The 19825-nt window shown below is 39.7% G+C and overlaps 1 protein-coding gene across 9 annotated transcripts in view; it reads right to left on the bottom strand.

Moving 5' to 3' along the window:
- POLR3B (RNA polymerase III subunit B) overlaps window positions 1-19825 on the bottom strand; it is a 123701-nt gene that overhangs the window by 79500 nt on the left and 24376 nt on the right. For all 9 annotated transcript variants that reach the window (XR_003998093.1, XM_030544965.1, XM_030544940.1 and 6 more), the window contains exons 10-13: window positions 13707-13829; window positions 12317-12433; window positions 8164-8298; window positions 418-579 (exon numbers count right to left, since the gene is read on the bottom strand). Coding sequence is in view for 8 of the 9 variants with exons in the window: in XM_030544965.1 (XP_030400825.1) it covers window positions 418-579; window positions 8164-8298; window positions 12317-12433; window positions 13707-13829 (537 nt within the window). In the remaining variant the exon portion in view is untranslated. The remainder of the gene's footprint in view (window positions 1-417; window positions 580-8163; window positions 8299-12316; window positions 12434-13706; window positions 13830-19825) is intronic.

The following is a 19825-nucleotide window of genomic DNA, read 5'->3' as shown; positions in this document are numbered from 1 at the left end:
AAAAAAGTCAACATTTTTTCTGCATTTTTCAACCAGCTCCATCACAAATGTTGTTTGACATCAGATAAATCTAGGTGCCAAGTATTTACCATGAATCACTGACGTAAACAAGAAGTTTTTTGATAATTTAAAATGTCTTAGTTCTCATCATTTGTTTCAGTAGGACTTCAGAGTAGTATACATTGATATAAATTTATTATGTTGATCATAATCTCCCTCTTAGTGAGCTCTTAGAGCTTTATTCATGAGAGAGTTTTATCACTTGAATCTATAAAGAATATTAATAGCTTTGTTTTCATGACCAAGGATACTGGAACCACCAGAACAAAAATAACTCACCCATTCATCCCAGCCACTACACCCCCTACTAAGGCTGATGAGAAACCCCACCAAGCAGCAATAAAACATAGCACTTACAGTAGAGATGGCATTTACCATGCCATTGGTGATCTGATCTTGACGCATATGCTTCACTACATCAAACTGGGCTGCTCTCTGCTTTGGAATTACCTGATCAGCAATCTTTTTCATTTCAGAGTTAAATTTTTTGAACAAATCTTCAAAGAGAAGGGAAAGAAGCTGCAAAACACAAAACAACTGGATTTAGAGTGAATAGTGAGTGACTTTTCCTCTTTTGACAGATCAAAAATGATGCATTTTAGGTCATCAGTGCTTACTAATATTAGCTTATTAAAAAGGATAAAAACTATGTTCGGTACCTAACTTTTTGGTGAGAAGGCTTTGTTTCTCTTCATTAGAATAAAACAGGAGACCAGATTAGAAGTAATTTCAAATCAACAAATGGCCCATCACAGCTACTCTTTTTTGATTTGTCTGCCTTTCTCCTTCGTCATACTTCTCTTTTCAAAATTGTGAGCCTAGTCATTTATTGATTAAAATCCTCTCTCAACCTGGTTACATTGTATCTCATGAGATCAACCACCGCTAAGGTGTGATTCTCCTGATTTCCTGACAACTACTTTTCAAGATTTAAAACAATGGCTGCATAGAAATTAGACTGCCTTAACATCCAGCTCCGGACTCCAAAGCATGAGCAGGCATCCTCAGAGAAGGAGGGAACAGAAAGACCCTCTTAGGGATTCTACTTGTACAAACAGCAGCCTCTTTCCCCTCCCTAGTCCTCCCTCTGAAGAACACCTTGGGAGCAGGGAAGAAAGATGCTGTGTGTGATTGCCGTTGCATGGAGTACTTTAAGAACCCCAACAATACGGATTTTGAGGGTGGTGCATGGCTGGCATGGTCAGACCGAAGCAGGGAGGGGGAGCAGACAGTTGCCACAGCTATTGCAGATAAGAGTTGGGACAGGTTCTTTCCTTTCAGTGACTACCAGCCAGCTACCAGGAACTGCCTGCTTCCCCTCTGGCTGCAGCTGAAACTCCTTTCCCTCTTTTCTGATGGGGTAGATCTGAGATTAGCTAGATTTGGTACTCTCTCTGATGTACATCTAATCTCCCGTTATTCTGTAAGCTACCTAGCCTTGCTGCCATGAACAACTGATCCCCAATTTATGCAAGTCTTCATCTAATTCCATATTTACTGTCTATATTCAAGTTGCTCCTGCAATGTGCCAAACCCTGTCCACCCACGGAAAGATATAAATCACTAAAATGACCAGCCTACAGGTGGGTACACGAGTTACATACCAAGGGGATTGGGATAAAACACCATGGTATAAAAATAACTATTCAACACTGCTGCTATTTATTGGTTCCCAAACCCTCCTCTTCTTCATATATGCTCTCCACGTACTTTAACTTTTTATACAATGATTTCTTCTGCCTTTTGTCTATTATGGAGATGTCCTTCATGATCTGAAGGGTTGGGTTTTTTTGCTCTGCTATTTGATTGTTTTCACAGCGTTCCCAACCTCCTCAAGTAAACACTAGTGGTTTCCCAAAATACCTAAATTTGCATTAAATGATACATTGTCAGTGTTTACAACGATTAGTTTTTCAAACAAGCAGTATAAATTCTAAAACTTGGCAATCCTATTCTGGGATTCTGTTTTACAGCAACTCGAATGTCAGGAAGACTAAAAATGCACTAGCTATTGAATGCCAAAAATGGTAGTTCCCAGCATAGAAGGCATTGTGCTGTTGAATAAACTGGGTAATCAGCAAGCACAGCTAAGACGTTGTGGAGTCTACTGCATAATTTAATTTCTGTGTGTGTAGCATGAAACTGAATTATAACTATCACCTCTGAACTGCACATAATGCCACTGCCTCCTCCCTTGCAAGCACAGAGCCAGCTACTCACTTCTCTCCCAACAAGAAGGGCCACCCATTCTCATCTGCCATCTTTCCACCAACAGCCCGAAGCATATGATCTATGCACAGTCAAAAGCCACTGGAAATCATAACATTGTAACATTGTCAGACCTCCATTTTGCTGACATCTTAGATGAATCACACCAAAAACACAGAAGCATGAACTTCAGAAAGTCATTTTAAATTCACAACCTTGATGTGGTCTAACTTATAGGTTATCAGTTCAACAAGGAGTCTAAAGACTAGTAGCTTTAACAACAGCAGCCTGAGTGATTTTAATACTGTGGTGCTTCAGGAGCACCAGGACATTTAATAAAATCTCTCTCTCTTTGGAATCAATCTAAAGAATTTTTTTCATGTTTCCAAATTAAAAGTGATTTTCCTGAAACAGCTGAGTTCTCCAAAAGCACAATTCAAGCAGCTGAGGACAAGATTGTTACAAGCTTTAGGATCCTGAGAGATCCTAATGCCTAAACCCTAGGTCTTCTCCCACTGAAACACAGGGCAATACCTGGCAAATACCAGGCTTTGGAGACAGCAGGATTGGGTACCCTTGACGAAACTCTTCAGGTCAGGAAAAATATTTTCTTATATCTATGAAGCACTGTGTTAGCCAATGGTACTACATTAATAAATTCTGTATGTTAAATGCAAAATCACCTTAGATTTACCTTAGCACCTAAGACTGAGAATTTAAATAAGCTGAGGTAGTAAATAAAGTTAAGGTTCCTACATCATCATACAATTACATCTCTTAGCAGTAAAGGGGAAAGAGTGACTGCAATGTTTCAATATACATGTGAAGTATTTACTTAAACTTTCCTTTTGAATATCCAATTTCTCTATTTGATTTTGCGTTTCAGGGAAAAGATCTTCCTCCCATCTTGTTCATCATATATTAAAGGCCTCAGAGGGTATGTCTACACCAGCAGTTCTCAAACTGTGGATCGGGACCCCAAAGCAGGTTGTGATGCTGTTTTAATGGGGTCGCCAAGGACTGTAATAGCCTTGCTGGAGCCCAAGGGCAAAGCCCGAGCCTCACTGCCTGAGGCTGAAGCCTAGTGTGTGTGTAGTGGGGGGCCTCAGGTTACAGGCCCCTCACTTGAGGCTGAAGCCTGTGGGATTTGTCTTTGCCCCTCCCCCTCTCCTCCAAGAATGGTGAGGCTCTGGCATTGGCCCTGGCCCGCCTGCTCAGGGTGGCAGGGTTCAGACAGGCTCAGGCGAGCTCAGGATTCGGTCCTCCCTCCTGGGATCGGCAAGCAATTTTTGTTGTCAGAAGCGGGTCGCGATGCAGTGATGTTTGAGAACCCCTGGTGTATGCTGTAATCAAAGATCTGTGGCATTGCCACAGCTGGCTTGGGTCAGCTAACTCAGGCTTGTGGGGTTCAGGTGGCTGGGTTATACAACTGCAGTGTAGATGAGCAGTCTCAGGCTAAAGCCCATGCTCTGAGACCCTACATCAGGGGTGGGCAACCTTTCAGAAGGGTTGTGCCAAGTCTTCATTTATTCACTCTAATTTAAGGTTTAAAATGTATTACTAGCACATGAATGTTTTTAGAAGGTCTCTTTCCATAAGTCTATAATATATAAGTAAACTATTGTTGTATATAAAGTAAACAAGTATTCAAAATGTTTAAGAAGCTTCATTTAAAATTAAATTAAAATGCTGAGCCCCTGGACCGGTGGCCAGGACCTGAGCAGTGAGAGTGCCACTGAAAATCAACTCGCATGCCACCTTTGGCCATAGGTTAACACAGGGGTAGGCCACCTATCAACAGCAGAAGATAAAAAAATCTTACTAAATTCTTGACAAAGTGGTCTGCTGGATAAATATTATCATCTCTTAAATCCCTCTGGAGGCATCTAAACAACCTTAACTCTGCAGGGCAATCATGCAATAACCTTGATAAGGACATTTTAGTGTTTGTGTACATTTATTTTTAAAGTCATTAGGTTTTCCCTTCCTTCTTCCTCTCCCCACTCCCATATAGTATCACTGCAGAGGCTGTATGAAACCTCTGCATTAATCTGTTATGAGAACTGGGACCAAAAATAACATGTTGACACTGGGTGCAAAAATTTTTAAAGGGCCCCATTTTTAATTTATTTTAACTAATTAACAGATTTACTTTAAATTTCCCACAAAATTCATTCTATACCCAAAGAGTAAGTGCTATCATTTTGGGAAGGATCATGGTATTTTTAAAAAAAAATACATAAGAAAATGTTTGAATCTCTGTTTTAAGGGCTTGTCCACACACTATGGGGTCTAGAGCAGCTTGCAATGGCAGCATAGGTATGCTCTTGTAACCCCATAGCATGCCATAGATAATCTCCTTCTGTTACTATTGTGAGTTTCTGACACTGTAGTAACTCTGCCTCCCTGAGCTGTGGTACCTAGCGGAATGGAAACATTCTTCCATGGACCTAGCCACATCTACACCAGGGGTTTAGGTTGGCATAGCTACAGCTCTCAGGGGTCGGAGTTTTCCACACCCTTGAGTGCCGTAGGTACATTGACCTAAACCCCAGTGTAGACCAGGCTTTAGTGCAAAACTCAAATCTTGACTACGGAGCCACAGCTGGTGCCTCCATCACAACAGTTGCTTTTTGGCTCAAACTCATTCTACTTAATGTTAAGTCACACAGACCATACTCTTAGGGAGGAAAATTTTTAACTGGAGTCTTCAAAGTTATACCCCTTTACTGAGAACGATGTGTGAGTGCGAGGGAACAGTTTTGCAATTTGTCCCCCTGACAATTTTAAGGATCAAGGGGATTGAGCCAGCGTCCACTGAAGTCAAGAGTATTTCCATTGATGTAAATTGGCTTTTGAGCATACCTTAAAATGAATGTCCAGTAAAAACAGAATGTTTTAATTAGCCAACTAGAAAAATATTTTCTGCACTGAACCTGCTGATTGAAAAACAAGCACTACAATTCCACTAAAATCTTCCAGTGCCAGGAACTGTAGTGAATATGGACACAAACCAAATCTCTTTTTCTTTGAGGTAATAAGTAAGTTACATCCTAAGTACACAGACTTTAAATTTTCCAGCCTAAAAGCCTTACACACTTTGCTAATTTTTGTACTTTCACAGCCTCTCTGTAAGAGCAGTGAATATCTGCAAAACAAAGTCTCACAATAACCACACTATTTAGGTCAAGAGTCAGTGATTAAAAGAACAGGGATGGAATGCCAGTGATAATATTCAATACGTTTCAGAGTTAGTCCAAGGCCCTTCAGCCAGCTTAAGACAGGAGCACCAAAGAGCAAATTATATTTAAGAACAAAATACTGACAGCTCATCAATTGATTGAAAATCCTAAGGAAAAAAAAATTAATAAAGAAGTTAAGCTGCTGAAATACAGTTTCACCAATTAGCTTAATGTCAGAGAATTCTAATTAGGCGCCTTGAGATTGTTATTTCGTGTTTAAGCCTTTAGAGTGCCAAATTCTCCTTTTCACACAAACTGGTTGCAAAATTAAAGACATTAGGCAGCCTTAATTATATTATCAGAACAGCTGGGATTAGGCAATCTCTGAAGTCAAGGCGGTATTCTTTTGTCACAGGGTAGAAATCCCTTGCTTTCCAGGGTGCCGGATTTTGGTGCTGTTCCATATCTCACCCATACAAAGCTAGCTGCATTAGAAACAAAAAAAATTAAAGACAAAGAACAGAGTAATGCTCAGCAAATAATGAACACATTAAGGAAAGAGAAAAGGTAGGTGAAAAGATTAAGCCTGAAATCTGTAGGTTTTGCTAACACCTCTGCTGGCACCTGGCCTACCAAGCCTCTAGTGGCAGAAAGACTAAGAGAAAGCTCTGTAAACCAGCTTGGCTAGTGGACACAACTCTGTTATCTAAAGCTAAAGCACATTTCATACTCCCTTGTCCCATGAGGTGTGAAATTAGCAGCTATTGTTTTCACACATTTTTATGAACACAATGCCTTTTATGTCTTTACATTGTTTAGACCGCTATGTTTTCCTCTTCACATGGGGATGCTCTTTTTTAATTCAAATCTTTAAGCAACAGGATTTTTATTCCAGAAACACAACTAGCATTTTAAAAATCTCTGCCCGTTTAATTACACAAACTTCAGCTAATTGTAAATATTTTAAAACTCACTTAAAGAAAAAGCGAAGTCTCATCCTGTGCTTTATTTTATTGTTTTAGTCCCCAAGTACAGGTAAATCAAGCCTATGCTGATAACATGCGGGGGGGGGGGGGAGAGAAGGTTAGAGGAAAGGGTAGAAAGAGGAGTCAAATGCTTAGCTTCCAAGGATCATTTAGGAAATCCCAAGGGAATTAGAGCTACTAAATCAAATGGTACAACTATATGCAATCACTGCAAAGCTATCCATGATGAAAAACTACTCTGCATTGCCTTTGTTATGACGAGCTTCTGCAATTAAAACAAAAAGCAAAAAAAAAACCAACCCCACAAAATACTTTTCCATTTAATTTAACCAACTTTTAGAGAGACAAGGTAGGAGAGGTAATATCTTTTACTGGACCAACTTCTGTTGGTCCAGTAGAAGATACTACCTCACCCACTTTGTCTCTCTAATAGCCTGGGACCAACATGGCTACACTACCACTTTAACCAACTATGGCAGTCTTAACATTTGCAACCAGAATGCTTTTGTTTCAGACTGCAGAAAGGTTCTATTTATGTTTTCCGTGATTCGATTACACCAAGGCAAATAATCAACCTTCAATCTATTTAGGTAGAATGGATGTAGTGGCAAATTAATGATTGCTTTTACTGGTTAAAATACTACAGAACTACAGCAATAATGTTACAAGTTAAGGCTGCAGTGGTGTCTTCATTATAACCTTAAAACATTTGGTCAATTATAATATTCCGGGGGGGAAATTAGGTTTAGACTGAAGTTGTTCGATGCTTGTGTAAAATCAGAAATCGTGCTAGGGAGGAAAGTTTTGGTAAATTTTTGTTAGCTGTCTGAAGAAATGGCATTTTTACGTGTGTGAGCACATGCGCACGCGAGAGAGAATTTTTCCAGTTTGCCTCATTATATACGTCAGTCTAAATTCTTCATGTATGATCTAAGATACAGAAGTAGCACAACATAAAAACATGTGTACTCCATAAGTGCTGTTATGTACCTGAATACACAGTTTTAATGAAGCAATGAAGTCAAGCAATGAAGTCCAACCTCAAATCTAAAACTACTTCCTCATCATAACTAAATAATAAAATGTAAAATAATGTAAGTTATACTAAGGTCTGGGTAACTAAAGTGGTCAATATTCTAAACTATAGACATGTAGACAACTAGCCCTTTTTATTAGGAGTATGAAAGGACATGCAGCACAGAGCTCATAGCCCCGAGGGAGGGGAGCTAAGGCTGCTTTAAGCCATCTTTGCACCTTCCCAATCTGAGCTGCTCCTGAGGCTGGAGAACCCCCCAGAGTAACTCAGACAACTCAAGGGGCTTGTCTAAGCTACAGCAGCCTGCTGGGGCAGTTCTATGGGCTGCAGTACTGCCTCAAATCTCTGTAGGCCTGCAGCACATCCCTGATGTGCCCACCTGCCTCCAGTCCCAACCTCCACACCAGGGCTTTCAAGGGGATCCGCAGAAGACAACCCTTACAGCTGTCTTCTGCAGTATGTGTACCTAGGGAGTTCTCCCACAGCCAGCCTGGGGCTATTAGCGCCCCCTTATACCACTCCAACCCTATTCCTAAGTGAAAAGGGACAGAGTGAGGGTGAGAATCTTACTTCAAGTGTTTTATATTGTTTAAGACCCAATTCAGGGAAAGCATACCTCGACCCCACATCTTTTTTAAAAGTAAAAAAGAAAAACAAACAAAAATCACACAACCCCGAAGTGTGGACCCACCTGCCCAGCCAATTCCAATCGCTTGTTTCCATAATAGTCTCTGTCATCTACTTTGTTTTCTCCTTGGGCCAGAATTACCCTGCGGACCATCACTGCTGTGTAGATACATTTGGCACGGAAATGAAATTCTTTTACCTGTAATTGAAACGGTTAGAGAAAAATGTTGATATCACAGGACCAATTGTGCCCTTGTTCTGACTCAGATCCCCACTTAAACCAATGGGAAGTTGAGACTGAGTGAGGACAATAGAATGGGGCTTGTTTTACATTATGAAAGCCACCAAGAGAAACTTTAAATGTATTAGGAACATTGAAAGAGAATTTAAAATGAAATAGATTGGAATAAGTATGTATGTCAAATATCTTATTATGGCAATCCTTTGAATTGATATCTGATATCGTCTAGCTTTGAAGAAAAAAGTTGGCAAGAAATGGAATAATTCAATACTGTGGCATTTTGTAAACATAAGCAACTGTTACTAATGAATTAAAAGAAATGTTTCCTTCTATTTGAGACGTATTCACTTCTTTCGACTACACTGGAAATTAAGATACATTGCCTGCCACACACCCACACCCACGCCCATAAAGCAAGTTTCTGTCCCGTATTCCACCAGTAAACGCAATCCTGAGTTAGGAATCATTTACTTTCTGTTCTGTTTCAGATCTATTTCCCAAATAGATATTTTTCAATTGCAACAAGGAATAGCCTTCAAGACTTCCCATTTCGATTTAGATTCAGCTTGAAAGTTATAGTGTTGGAGGTATGACCAAATCTACATTGACACCCTTAGAATAAGTGGTGAGACTTTATCTTCCAAAAATCCCACCCCCACAAATTGGATAAACTCTCCTTTGAAGTTCCTGCACAACAACTTTCTCTCCTGTGTAGAAGGTTCAATGGAGCTCCATTTACAATTTGAGAATGTTGCTCCTTGATCCCCCACTTGTAAGGCTTGAGGTTTTCCAGACTACATCTCTCAATCCAACAGCCACAGAATCCTCATTTTGTTTTAATCAGAAGTGAAGCCATATGCAATCGATACATTGTCCGATCATCACTTCAAAAATACTCGTAAGTGGGAAAACAGATCTTAAAATCTTCATTGGAGAGAAGAGGACTTTTCTGTTCTGTATGTTTCTCAGATGCTAGCTATTATACTAGCAGCCATCAATAGATTCCCAGAAGAAGTGTATGTTTGAATGTTCCTGCACCATTTTTTTTTAAAAGACTAGCAATAAAATATTGCTTTTAGCTGCCCCCATTCCTCATAACTGTTCTAATCAAGGAACATGGAAGCCCTTCCTGTGTCATTGGTTTTCCTCTACAAAGGAGACCTTTGTTGCAAATACCACTTCATTTGGGAAAAAAATTGTTACATTTGAATATTCACATTCAAATAGACAAATTCTAATTTAGCAACTATTGATCCACAATACAGTTCACCTCATCACACTATTTTAATAAAGTTTAGGCTCTGGCACAGAGCGTGCTTGGAAAAAAATCCCTGAAAAATCAAGACATATTTGCTGGAGGACTATTTTATCTCCTCCACTATACTTACTCAACCTTTTCTCAAGTGAGAGGAAAGAGAAAGCTATAGAGACACACAGTTTTATCTTTTACTTAACAGAAAAGGATACAATTTCTTCAAACACCTATTTCACTAGTGAGCTTCCTCCCCTTTAGAAACAAATTATGAATTTATTTATCTTAAAAGTGAATGTTTGTACTCATATGATGCCAGCCTGATGACACTTTCTCCCACAGAGGAACTACAATACACACAGATAGCCCAAATCTCTCCTCTCGTACTTTAATACTTGCTAGGAAGACTATCTCTAGGGGCAAGAGGCCAGTGTGCTCTACATTCTTGACTTCGCTCATGACTGCAATGAGTGCTAATTATGGCGGTGGAAAGTCTTCCCCTACAAGCTTGGCTGCTATGAGGAGACTTTACATCCACTTTTCTGTTGAGAAGCCTGGAATGTGGGAACATGGTGACTAAGGTCTCAAAATGCCGACCTCTTTCCTTCTGTTTATCTCAGTAATTATACTGCACTCATGGAAGTGGCATTTGAACTGTTATCTAGGGCTGCAGCTTAAGGCAGCAGATCATCCAGATGGAAAACCCAGTGCTAGGGAGTCCATATAAAAAGTAATTAAAACAACACACAAACCAACCAGCTCAACATTAGGTTTTTCCAGCAGTTCTGTTCAGACAGACCTGTAAAGATTTATGATTCTGGGTTTGCTAGTGTAACCCACACACCTCCTGGGTGTGATGTTTTGTCCCATCTAGTGGCACTGAGATCACTTAGACAGGCATATGGCTTTTAGCTCATGCACTAAGCTCTAGAGGTCCCAGTTCGATCCCACTCGATGACAGCTGGGGTCTGTTGGCATTACAAGTGGGGACTCGTCTGGAATTTCAAGTGGGAAGTCTCTGAAACTCAGGGCGTACGTCCTCAGTTAGGGGAAGCATGTAACCCACACACCTCCTGGGTGTAAAAGCAGCAAAGAATCCTGTGGCACCTTATAGACTAACAGACGTTTTGGAGCATGAGCTTTCGTGGGTGAATACCCACTTCCTCAGATGCATGTAATGGAAATATCCAGGGGCAGGTATATATATGTGTGCTAGCAAGCCATTCACAGAACCAATTACAGAACCAGTTTCTCCTCTCTTGATTTTCACACCTCAACTGCTAGAACAGGGCCTCATCCCCCCTGATTGAACTGACCTCATTATCTCTAGCTTGCTTGCTAGCACACATATATATACCTGCCCCTGGATATTTCCATTACATGCATCTGAGGAAGTGGGTATTCACCCACGAAAGCTCATGCTCCAAAACGTCTGTTAGTCTATAAGGTGCCACAGGATTCTTTGCTGCTTTTACAGATCCAGACTAACACAGCTACCCTTTGATACTCCTGGGTGTAGTTTTCTGTCTTATCTAGTGGCAACAAGGGAGAGAGATTAATGAGTTTGCTCTGCAGCCTTAGTTAAGAGCCGCATGGCTTTTAGCTCATGCAATAGAATCTCAAGCATTTAGTTTCAGAGGTCCCAGGTTCGATCCTGCCCACCGATGACTGGGATCTGTCGGGTGTCACATTAGCTTGCATTTTTCCACCTTTGTTTTTGCAATACCTTCATTATGTCTTACATGAAACAGGAAAGTCAAATACTAACATTTTCTAGTCTATACCATTGAAAGTGGATCACCAGAGACATTTCCGAGGGCATTATCACAAATACATGTAAGTACTCCTCCTCTGAATCCCTTTTCAACACCCACTTCTGCCATGACACCTATAAGGTATCAGCCAATATTTAATAGGCAGCTAGGAAAAGTAGATATTTATATAATTACAAAAACGAATTTAAAAACATAACATTATGTACAAAAATTGGCATTTGATAGTCTTGCTTCCCCTACTCTTCATATGTTGCTTATCTTCTTAGATTGCATACTCTTTGAGACAAGGATTGTGCCAATCTCTGTTTGCCCAGCTGCTATCACAGAGTCCTAATCCTAACTGGGGCTCTGGGGTGCTTCTCTAACATAATTATACATATTTTTAATAAACTTGAAAATTGCATCCTTGGTGAGCATTCCTTCCAACGTTGAGACACAATTTCCCTTCTTTACTTTGCATCACTCTACCTGTGTATTGGTTTGCAAACAGTATTGGAAAGCAAAACAGTAAAATAAATAAATATTTTTTTAAAAATCATTGTTTAAATAGATTGAGATTAATCTGTTATACAAGCAGGATCTGTTGCAGTTCAGGTTAGAGTCGTACATAGCAGTTTCTCCTCTGAAGTGTCTGCAAGCTTCAGAGGGGATGCCATTAGATGAGTATGTGGTAAATGGAAGAGCTCTACTTAGTGGGCTCTGAAGGTCTCTTAGGTCTCCTGGACACTTCACTGTTCTTTTTAAGATTTTACTGATCTACTACTATGAGATTCATTCAGAACTCAGCCAAGTTCTAAAACAATTTCAGCAGGCTCTCTTCTGAGCGGGAAAGTGCAACATGTTACTTAAAAATTTCAGGCATTGCATTAGAAGTCGATTCATACTAGTGGAAAACTTGTTTCACCCCCCAAAATAACATTTTTTTCAAGTTAAAGGAGACACTACGTACAGGAACGTGTGTCAGGATGGTTGATGCTAGCAGCTCTCGCGCTTCCTCCATCTTCGTTTTCTTTGGGCCTCCCCACATCCTCTGCCTTCGTACCTTGTTTCCTATGTACTTTAATGCCTGTCAAGTGAGTACCACAGGTGTGTTTAGTACTAAGAATGTAATCTATACATATACACAGATTTTTCACAATCATTGCAGTTTAGTTATTTGTCAGTGGCACAGCTACATAGTGAAGTCACTGAAGTGAAAAACACCACGTATTTTTAAATAAATACCTTTCATTCATGAACATCACAGAAAGCTTCATAGGCAATCAACTTAATATACATAAATGACAAACAACATGCTGTATCTTTCAATATTATACATAGGTAACATCTGTGGATGAATAGGGAATGGTTAAAGGGTGTAAGTGCCATAATATAGGGAGAACAACAAGGAGTCCAGTGGCACCTTAAAGACTAACAGATTTAAATCGGTTAGTCTTTAAGGTGCCACCAGACTCTTTGTTGTTTTTGTTGATACAGGCTAACACGGCTACCCCCGGATACTTGAATATAGAGAGAATAAACCATCACGGGGACATGAAGAGCATGGCTCCATATGCCAAAGACATTCATTCCCTCCAGTATCAGAGGGGTAGCCGTGTTAGTCTCAACTGCTAGAACAGGGCCTCATCCTCCCTGATTGAACTGACCTCGTTATCTCTAGCTTGCTTGCTAGCATACATATACTTGCCCCTGGAAATTTCCACTACATGCATCTGAGGAAGTGGGTATTCACCCACGAAAGCTCATGCTCCAAAACGTCTGTTAGTCTATAAGGTGCCACAGGATTCTTTGCTCATTCCCTCCAATTCACTTTTCATCCCCAACTCCTTCTGTCTACTCTGTCAGTTTCATCCAGGTTAACATATTCCAGCTAATTAAGGTGGTGTTCAGACTGAAGAGAATTATGGCCCATCCTTAACTGGTGGCTATTACTGGCTTTATGCAAGGGATTAGAATTTCAGTAGAGTTCATGCACAATGAAAGCACTCGCACACTCATGTGGAAGGTTCCTGTCTGTGGCGTGACCAACTTCAAAAAAATGTGAGGCCTTCAACAAAAATCCAGCTCACTCAGATTATAGACTCCACTACCCGCCACATACACTAAACATGGGCTACTTCATGTCCGAGCACAAATAGATGTTTCTTGGCTTCACTTCTTCTCCTCTCCTCTCCTCAGACAATTACAGCAGAAATTTTCTTGTGACGTGTGTGGCCCAAAACCAAAAGTAAACAACAAAAAGCCATGAAACTGTTGTGTCAACAACCTATGTACCAATGGCAAAATAAATAGGCATCACCTCTAGATTTCACAGTCCATAGCAATATGAAAAAACACACCTGCATCTGTGTAAAAATCTGAGCTTTTTGGCATTCTTCCAAACTGGGACCAAATGCAGCCATCACATGCTCTTCTGTACCAATCATCTGCACAATCTCTTGGTCACTCTCAACACCCATGGCCTAGGAAAGGAAGAAGAGACAGAAATAGTGCTGGCTTTATGTTAACTCACTGACATTTGCTTATGCTAATTTGGTATTGTTTGTCAGTATTACTTCTAAGCAAAAGCTACTTCTTCTCTCAGAAACCGTGCCATCTGGCATTGGCAGCCCATACTCAAGCTCTGGAAGAACCTGAGATGATAAGCTTGATAAGCAGCAGGAAAACAAATGCTCTAGAGTGCCTTTTACTTGTGTGTGAGCTGTTCCTTATTTGCAGAAGAATAAATTTAATACAATTTCTTAATAAAAATAAAAACTGGCTACCAGTAGCTATTATAAACCATCAGAGAAAGCCTATTCAAGAGCTACAGTAAGGGAGGGTGAAATTATCTAAGAGATCACACGTAGGCCCCTTACTCCAAACAGTTCTGCAAAATTAATGTTACAGCATATTCTATTTAAGTAACTTATGCAATGTACCATCTTTGCATCTATTTGCATTTAGAAGATGATTTCACTACAGAATCCAACTTGAAAGCCATTCTATCTATTATTTCACTGAACCTTAGACACCTTGTTATACTTCATACTGTGGAAAAAGCTTAAACTAAGAAAGTGCTTAACAGGTTTAGAAAAATCTCTCTATAAATAAGTGTTTCAAGGTGGCAGCCAGCAGTGCAGGCCTCTGTGGATTCCAGATGGTGCTAAAGCTTCTCCCTTCACACATTTGTCTGGAATTCTGCCATATCAAGAAACAGGGAATAATCTCACTAAACCTCTTTTGGCGGAGTAATAATATGCTTCTCAGAAGTTGGGAGCAAAGTTACATTTTGCATTCATATTCTTCCTTAAGCTGTGCACAACAAAGACCATTGTACATAATGGCCTAGGAGGTATACCCTATACACAATTCCCAATAAAAACTGAGAATGTACCAAAAGAGTGTCACATTTTCTTTAAAATACATGAGTGCCTTCCTTCAAATGGTCTTTGCTGGGTGCCATTTTGTTTTTAACATCCAATTAATGCCTTGCCTTCTGCAATACATTTGTCATCCCCTTTGTCAGGCGTTTGACACTGTTTTTAAAAGGTACAAATGGTGGAAATGCTTAAAGTAAAAAAATAAAATAAAAAATAACCCAGCCATGTGTCTTGATGAGGTCTCAAAGCAACACCTCTGTAATAGTGTAAGTATGCTCCAGTTTCAGTATATGTTGTAGGTTTGGTGTAGAGCACACATCACACTTCTGCAGTCCCACCAGGACACTATTATAACAATCTACAAGTAAATCTACCCAGTCCTCTATAGATTAAGATCTTCATCCAAGTCTTTAATAATTAAATATAAAGAGTAGGTAAAATAATCACACATTTGTACATAATGGATAAAGGCTTCTACATAAAGATGGAAGAACAGGTTCTTGATGAATATTTAGGCATTTCGCAATTTAAGTTGTCGCTGGTTGCTTAATTGAGAAGATTTAAAATGTGATTAAAATCGTTCAAACACTTGTAAAGCAAGGTGGATAGAATGTCAAAGAAAAAAAGCGAACTGTGAATTTCCTGCTAACCGGGCTAACAAAAGTGAGGGTGACTGCTGCTGGAATAGTTTCATTAAATCAGTATCAAAATGTCATGACTTGTTACTTCATACTATACACAGTGTTGCACAGTATAATGGATTTAGCTATGCATGTAAGCCAATATGAATGCAATACTAATAGGACATGCAAATGAAACATTTGTTTATATTTTTATTTGGTGTGTTCAGCAGTTTGATTATTCACGTCTACCTTAATGCTCTTTTTTTCAGTACTTTGCACCCTAATGCTGCATCTGCCCATGCACAATGCACTGCAGAATCAGGGTGGTTAGCTTGTAACACAGCTGGGATCCGGAAGCCCCAAGACCTTGCATTACTATTATTCAGAACGTGCTGGGTATTGTACAGACCTATTGGAATGGTGTCCATGGTCTAAAAAGAAAGGTTAGAGGAAAGAAATACAAAAGCAAAGTGCTCAGGGAATAGGTCTTCTTTGTTCCTTTTGGGGGAAGTGCCACAGGGGGTTATATTATGGGGCAGAGGTGGGGGGAAAGGAAAATCTCAAGAAGGGATATAGTTTGACTTGAGAGTTTTGTAGAAAGCTGGATTGAAGAACACACACACAGAATGAATGTCCAGAGTTCATACTGTAGAATTCAGTCTGCCAGCCCCACCGGTGTCCAGGGACTGTGGAAGTTACTGCTGCCTACAGAAGCGTGTGTGTAAGAGCGCACCTCTGCTTCTGGAGGCTGGCCCCAGCCCTGGGAAGCCCAGCTCTTCCTCCCCCTGCCCACATCTTAATGATGATGTCTAGCGGTTGCCATGGCAGTTCCCTAGAATGCAGTTCTGTAATCTTTTAGGTTAAATTATAGAATGGAGACTGGCAGGTGACTGGATTAAAAGATGTCAGAGAAAGTTAGAGGTTAACCCCATCACAGGTAGAATAGATTTGTGGCTTATTCAGTTCAGAGATGAGTGCTATGAAATTAGAGATGTGGGAATCCATAAATCCAGCAGACCCTCAGTGAGGGAGATATTAACCTGCTTCTTTAAGATTTATATTACAAAGCTTCAAATTATTGCAAAGTTAACACCGCTTCTTAATGAGACAACAGGAAACCCTGTTCAATTCTTTCTTTGCAGATCACAGAGTGTGCTATTCATAGGCTTCAATATCTGCAGCAATTAGAAAGGTTGCAGTGTACTAAATTATCTGGGTCCTAAAATCTGACTTTAAAGTTCCTTTACACCAATAGTTTAGGGACAGTGTATGATCTTCCATTATTTCAACTTCCAAGTCACTCACCCAGATCTAGATCTGCCCACAGAGTAAGAAAGTAATAGTCTCTAGGGGAAAAAAAAACAAAAAATACATACAAAAATCAACTTGCCACTGATGTGTGACCAGCACACAAAGTGAATTTTATTAAGCTAAAACAAGTGTTTTTTTGTTTGAAATCTGAAGGAAGGAAATTTCTTAGAAGGCTGTTTTTACTTATTACACACATTCGTATAAATATTGCTTTTACATCTTTTAGATGGAGCTGTTAGCGATGCCTATAGTTAAGGTTGCCCAACACTTTCCATTATAAAGCACTCTTCAGTTACTTATAACTGACAAATATTTACCATTTGGACTAAAAACTTTTCCATGCCAGGTGTTGGCCTCAGGTTGAAAATAGATGTATTATCTTCATGAAACTTTCAGCAAACATGTTGCAGCCATTGCCAAGAATGAAGTTAATCAGAAGTACTTATTTTCCTTTTATTTATTTATTTAAAACAAAGGATCTTCTAATCTTTTCTTGTAAGTGATCTATTGCCTCCATTTTGTGGAGCAAACACTTGACATTTGGTGATGATGAACAAGGGGGAAAAGGAGGAGGAGGAGGAGAATAGTCTCTTACTGTCACTGTCAAAATCCAGCCAGCTAAGCTTTGGTCAAATTATAAACCCTAGGAAAATTAATATTCCCACATGCTCATTACAGCTTGCTGCTAAAATGTCCAGATTGTACCAACTCCTATGAAACTCCCCAAATGGCTCCGTATGGTATGCAGGCAATGCAGCCAAAAAAAACCTTTTGGCCTGAAAGTCTGGAAGATACCATGAGTTCTAGCCTCAGCAGGTATATGTCATGTTAGTTCCATGTCTCCTATTTTAAATAAAATATTAGTTTGCATAAGTATTAAACCTCAAACTGCTGTGGGGAATTAGCACAGTGGTCTTCCAGGTAGGGAAACTGAGGCAAGAATAGTTCAGTGACTTGCCCAAAGGAAGCAGTGTGTCAGTAGCAGAGCATAAAATCCAGGACTCCCAACTACAAGTACAAGTACAACATTCTAACCTCTAAATCAGGGGTCTCAAACACATGGCCCTTTGCTGTGGCCAGCCAAGCTCCTCATCCCCCCAGAGTTATTTCCTGCAGCCAAGCTCCCCTCACCCGCCGCCTCCCATTTCCCCCAGCACGCCACGTCCCCACTCCTCTGCCTATCTCCAGGGGCTTCCCGCCACCAAACAGGTGTTTGGCAGTGCTTAGCACTTTCCAGGAGGGAGTGGGGAGGAGCGAGGATCCGCGCACTCAGGAGAGAAGGCAGAGAAGAGGCAGGGCAAGGGCAGGGATTTGGGGAAGGGGTTGGAATGGGGGCAGGGAAGGTGTGGGAAAAGGCAGGGGCGAGGCTTTTGTATCTTTATATGAAAAGATGTCAGTGATGCAGCCCTTGGGCCAATGTATGAGTCCTTATGTGGCCCTCGTGGTGATTTGAGTTTGAGATCCCTGCTCTAAATACACTATCAAAATAGAGAGTGGTAAATAAACGCACATTACATAACATCTTCAACAACAAAATACACCAAGGTATACATTACCATTTTCATGGCACACTTAGCTCCTTGCTGAAAAGGAACTTCTAAGTAATACCAAGACTGTTGGACATATTTTATTTTATTGATGTTAAATCAAATAATCCAAATATGGAAACCAAAAAGTTAACAGACATGATTCCACATGCTATATATTTTTCTCTCGTCCCTCAAGAGTTTTTCTAAGATTATAACCATTGATAATGTGGCATCTTGAAAATGAGGAAATCTTTGCAGGCTGAAAACTACTGATGTTACTCTCCTCCAAAATAACTAAAATGTTTTATATATTTGGTAGATGAACTTAACTGCTTAGAAAGTTTTGATACAATCAGAGGTTGCTAGCTCAAGTGACTAAATCAATGGACATCTTGGTTAGCCAGGAGCAGTAAGTATTGCAAAGGAAAAAACAGTTTGAAACACAAAAACTAAGTATTTTATTTTCTTACCTCCTATCCATATAGTTAAAAACATATATAAACCAGAATATGGTTTATATGGTGCCATTCATACCCTGGATCTCCCAAATCATTTTACAAAGTAATAGATAAATACTGGTAAGAAAACAGCACAGCCATTATGCACTCAACAACAGCTCTCTCACATCATGAGACAAACTGATGCCCTGGTCAAGATTCCTTCTTAATAAAGAGTCCCATGGGATCCTTAATTTCCACTTGTATCATCACCAGATGTGGTGATAAGGACCTTAATTTAAATATTTCATAGCAAGGATATTGCAAAGGTATGGAAAGCCCAATCACAGAGTAGAAGAATGAAGTTGCTACAGTCAGGATTATTAAGTATACACAGATAATTGTTCATTTAGGCATATCAATAGAAATCTCTAAACTAGTTTATAAAATACATTGCTAACCGCACTGCAGGGAACAGCTGTGATCACCGTGCAAAAAAAATTTTCATGAAAGATTTACGAGAAGAGTAGGCGGGGAGGGAAATCAGTGATACATGATGAGGAACATTGCCAGGATACGATTGAGGTGTCATTACTACATTGTAAAAAAAAAAAAAAGATTTTCTACCACTAACAGCAGAGTGTAGTTGAATACCTCTGTGTATCTGGATATTTGGACATACCACTGGGTGACAAGAAACTGACAGTTCAACTTTGTAAATAAAGACAGAATCTAATGTCTTACTACTTGAGCAGTCAGATCAAGACTTGCATAGGCACATAAATATTAACCTGATTTTCTAGAATTAAAGGAATTGTGAGCCCAACAGTTTTACAGTGCATTTCTACCCACCAATCATTTCTTAATCCCCTTTAACACTGGTTGCTTAAACAGACAATATTGCTCAAGTTTCTGAAGAGATCTGCATAATCAAAGATAAGAGATACTTTGGACTTGTTTCTCAAGACTTAATCTAAATATTATTCAGCCAGTTTCCATCATAAAAACAAAACCCAATCAAACTTCTCTCCCACATATTACCAAAATTCTAAAGCTGCCTACTAAAACAGTCATATAGCCAACTCTGAGAGGACTGTTCTGATGTTATGAGCAGGTGCTGCCCTCTTCTGGAAATTTATTTTTGATTTGTGCAAGTGATTTTGTCATCGTTGCATCATTTACATTTTCACTGTCTA

Source organism: Gopherus evgoodei, chromosome 1 (genome assembly GCF_007399415.2).
Source record: "Gopherus evgoodei ecotype Sinaloan lineage chromosome 1, rGopEvg1_v1.p, whole genome shotgun sequence".
Classification (NCBI taxonomy): domain Eukaryota; kingdom Metazoa; phylum Chordata; order Testudines; family Testudinidae; genus Gopherus; species Gopherus evgoodei.
Note: the sequence above shows the minus strand (reverse complement) of the source record. Positions and strands in the feature narration are given on the sequence as shown.